Here is a 4,289-nt window from a genome sequence, read left to right as displayed (position 1 = left end):
AAAATTGTATTATAATTATGATACAATTAAGATTATAATAAAAATTCTAACTGCATATGTTTTTATTAAAAAATCTTTTTATAGTGATATTTAAACTTTTCCCTCAAATCTTTTAAACTTTTTTTTATCAAATCTTTTAAAGTTCAACTATCCAAAGAAAAAAATAACAAATTTTAGTACTTAAAACTTTAAATCGCATATCTTTTTTATATTATTTTATATATTTCTTATATTATTGTGTTTGCTATTAAATATATAAATTGATTTTTTTTTCAGACTAGTTTAATAAATTAATGTTAACAAAGTTTCAACTTTACATAATTTAAACTATATAGTTTAATAACTAAGAGTTTAGTATTTTTAAATGCAATTTTTGAGAATGGCTCAAGCATCAAATCAACAAACAACTAGTGCAAAGTATGTATTATGTTTAATAATTTTTTTTTAATATATTGGTTATTTATTTGTTGAAATAAATGTGTATACAAACTAATCTTTAGGTTATGTATAAAGAAAAAGAACTGCTCTAAATTAAACTGTATTCTGGGTCATGTGATAAACATCGACCCCGTTCATGTTTTTGGAAAACCTCCTCTGCTCAAAGATTTCATCAGAAAAAAATGTTGATGTTAAAAAAAACAAACTTAAAAAAACACTCTTAGAAAGTAAGTAAGGCGTTAAATTTTTTTTTGTGATATACTATGTCATATATAGGTTATTTTATTTATATAGATTACTTTATAATAGTAATAATATAATATAATATAATATAATATAATATATATATATATATATATATATATATATATATATATATATATACATATATATATATATATATATATATATATATATATATATATATATATATATATATATATATATATATATATATATATTTATATATATATATTTATACTTTGAACAATATATCTATTTTAAATACTAACCTAGGAAAGGAATTAAAAGACAATGAAGATCAATCTGAAGATCTCAAACATTTCCTAGATAAAAAAGGTCATGTACGGAAGCGATGTGAAAGTATTTAAACAAGCTTTGATATGATTAATGACTCATCAAATTCAACGCGTTATAGACGTCGTGAAGAAACAAAAAATGTTCTTGAATATGTTCATGGTGGAAGAAATGGATCAATTAATGGTGCATGGGATTATTTAGGAAGTATTGCTATAATATCTGAGATAGAAAACTTAATACTTTCTTATAAAAGAGGGAAGTTTCTTGAAAATTTTGTTGGTAAAATATTAGATGTTCATATAAAAAGTGACACTTGTTTACGAAAAGCAGTTTTAACAAAATATTTAAATTATATGTCAAGGAGAAAGTATACCATGCTGTATAAAATACAAAATAATTCTTTTACTGAATACAATAATGAAAGTAATATAATATCTTACGGAGAGTATAACATTTTATTGAAAACATCAAGTATTTCTGATAGAGCTATTGAAACTTTTGTTAACAATCACGATATTGGAGATATTCATTTTATAAAAAAAGGTGCTTCGCGTACAGTGACAGCATTAGTCACAATGATTGCTGATCTAAATTTGAAAGTAAAAACAATGAAAGATAAACTTAGGTGGTTTAATGGGAACATAAATCATTTTGTTGTTGAGTTTTCTGATGATAGCGCACCTGAGTCAAAAGAAGAAACAATGACTATAGCTACAATGTCATTATGGAACTATGGAAGTCATATTCGTAGTTGTGAATTCCACTTTCCCCTTCATATGTTAACAGCTGGTGAAAAGATGATGTATGTGCAAACTTATGGAGACAGCATAGTAAGGAAATGGAGTTAATTGAAGGTAATCTGTTTTATATAAACAATGAAAAAGTAACATATTTCTTTGTTCCTGCTGGTGATACATCCTGGTTGTGTTGGGCAGCAAATGTGCTTCCAACAAATGCTACCTACCCATCCCTTTTCTGCAATGTTCACAAAAAGTGAACTTACTTTTATAGATGGATCAATTGGGTATTCAAATTCTGACAAGAAATGGAAGATTTCTGATAACACTTGTCGAAAAAATGATCTTACCATGTTACAACAGTTTCAAAATGGTTTTTCAAATGAGTTGTCAGAAAATGCTAAACATCAAAAGTCTCTGGATTTTATGGCTGAGAATGGGTTGCGTCAATTAGGTGAATCAAGAATTGGTATATTTTCTGACAGAATAAAACCAGACCCCCTACATTTTGAAATAAACAATTGGATACATTGTCTAAATGTATTATATTTTGAAGCAACAAGACGAAACAGATTTGTTGAGTTTTGTAAAATCCTAAAAGCACCAGCTAAGCATTCTTCTGATTCTATTTTTGGCATTGGCTTAAGTTTTATTGGTAAAATTTATGAAGAACATTACCTTGTGGAAGATAATCGGTAAGTTATATTTATAGTAAATAAATTTAAAATTATTATAAGTAATTTTGCATATTGGTTTTTTTATTATAATTTTTGTATCAAAATATCATATTGTAATATTTATTCATTTCAAAGATTGAAGACTCCATCTGTCAGGATTATTGGTGCACAAGCGATATCGATTGCCCAATATGGTTATCGCTTAGTTGATGTTTTGAAACATAATAAAGAATCAGAACAGGAAAAAGTTATAAGACTAGTTCTAGCACAGATATTTACTGCACTTCGAGATGTTGGAAGTATAATTAACATTGTAGATGTTGTTGATGAAAATTATGTTGAAAGTGTTACTACTGCCTGTCAAAGATATTTTTTATTATTTGCGCTTTTTTTCCCTCTAAACTGCAACAGTACAGTTTGGACTATTGGTTATGTTGTTCCATTTCATGCGGAAGAAGTTTTCAAGGGCTATGGAGTTGGTTATGGGATTCTTTCTATGCAAGGAAAAGAATTCAAACATTCATCCATTAAACAAGAATTAAAAACTTGTAGCAACAGATCTACAAAACAAGACAAAAGAGGTAAATGGTATCAACTGATGCGGTCTAGCTATGTACGAAATTTTTACTTGCCTTATCATTTTCCAATACCATCCATGTATCAATCTCATTTTCAACCTCGTAAACCTGTTACAGACAAAGAATGCTGTAACTGTTCACGTTCACTACAATCTGAGCTTTTATGTCTAGTTTGCATCGAGTCTGTTTCAATTTTAGATTGTGTCCAGAAAAAATATTTGACAGAAGATATTTTATTCATAATAAAGCCTGTTAAATGCAAAATATGTAGCAAAAGATTTACAGATCCATGTTCATTGAATAAACACACAGCAAAAAATGAATGCAATCAAGTTATTACTCAACTTATTCCTCAAGCATTAACTATTTACCAGCTTAGAAATGAGCTGAAAGCTCATAAAAAGAGTGTTATTGGTTCAAAAAAAGATTTGATAAGACGTCTAGAGGGCTTGTTGTAAATATAAATCATATGTAAGAGTTTTTTTAAGTTAATAATGTTTTTTAATTAAAAAATTTACTATATTTTATTCATATTGGTTAGTTGATATTTTATAAAATTCAAAAATTATTAATATTGACATATGAACTTATTTATTTATTTCTATGGAAGTTTTAAACAAGTTCACATATATATGAATATGTGAACTTATGTAAAACTTTCATAGTAAATTCATTTCTCGAACTGAATTTCAGCTTGCGTTTTTTTTTTTTTTGAAGTTATTTTTCTCTTTATTTTCAAGAAAGTAAGAACAGAAGAACCAAGAGGGGATCACTTCAGGATAATTAGTAAATTTAAATGATGCTTCATAAAAACGGTTATTTTCATAGCCACAAATCTTAATAAAAACATATTATGATATAAGAACATTTAACCAGTTAAGAAGAAAAAGAATTCAAAAATGCATTATTTTATACCTCGAAGAATTGGTTAAGTATATTTTTATTTATTTTTGCTTTAAATTATTTTGTTAATCATCAAAATAAAATTTATATAAATTTATTTGCTCATCAAAATAAAAAATTACTCTCACATAAAAATACAATTACCTCAATATCCACATTTGCATCCACACAATTTTGAAATTGCTATTTTCATATTATTATTTATTTTATGCCTATTAATGCTTTTAAAAGCTTCTGTGGCTATGAAAATAACCGTTTTTGAATCACCATTCAGGTATTATTGAACTCTTAGTTGACAAGAGATTGAACAGCAGTGTCAACAACAAAGCCTTCAGCAGTATATCTTTGTATATAATAGGAAACTTTGAGATGATTTATATTATGAAAGTATTTCATACGTATTGGGGTATTTATGC

General features: G+C 26.3%; 1 protein-coding gene across 1 annotated transcript; it reads left to right on the top strand.

The window, feature by feature from the left end:
* Nucleotides 1–274: 274 nt before the first annotated feature.
* Nucleotides 275–3,550, top strand: LOC136077017 (uncharacterized). Its single transcript, XM_065791292.1, has 4 exons — nucleotides 275–417; nucleotides 501–665; nucleotides 955–2,410; nucleotides 2,528–3,550. The coding sequence occupies exons 3-4, from the start codon at nucleotides 1,917–1,919 to the stop codon at nucleotides 3,426–3,428; spliced, it is 1,395 nt and encodes a 464-aa protein (XP_065647364.1). The 5' UTR covers nucleotides 275–417; nucleotides 501–665; nucleotides 955–1,916; the 3' UTR covers nucleotides 3,429–3,550.
* The last annotated feature ends 739 nt before the right edge of the window (nucleotides 3,551–4,289 follow it).

The sequence above is a fragment of the Hydra vulgaris genome, chromosome 02 (assembly GCF_038396675.1).
Source record: "Hydra vulgaris chromosome 02, alternate assembly HydraT2T_AEP".
Lineage (NCBI taxonomy): Eukaryota > Metazoa > Cnidaria > Hydrozoa > Anthoathecata > Hydridae > Hydra > Hydra vulgaris.
Note: the sequence above shows the minus strand (reverse complement) of the source record. Positions and strands in the feature narration are given on the sequence as shown.

What these genes read in the sequence shown, in the direction of transcription:
- LOC136077017 (XM_065791292.1), top strand. Translation starts at nt 1,917, where the DNA reads ATGTGCTTCCAACAAATGCTACCTACCCATCCCTTTTCTGCAATGTTC. An exon ending in TACCTTGTGGAAGATAATCG is followed by an intron (nt 2,411 to 2,527) that starts GTAAGTTATATT and finishes TTCATTTCAAAG; the next exon opens with ATTGAAGACTCCATCTGTCA.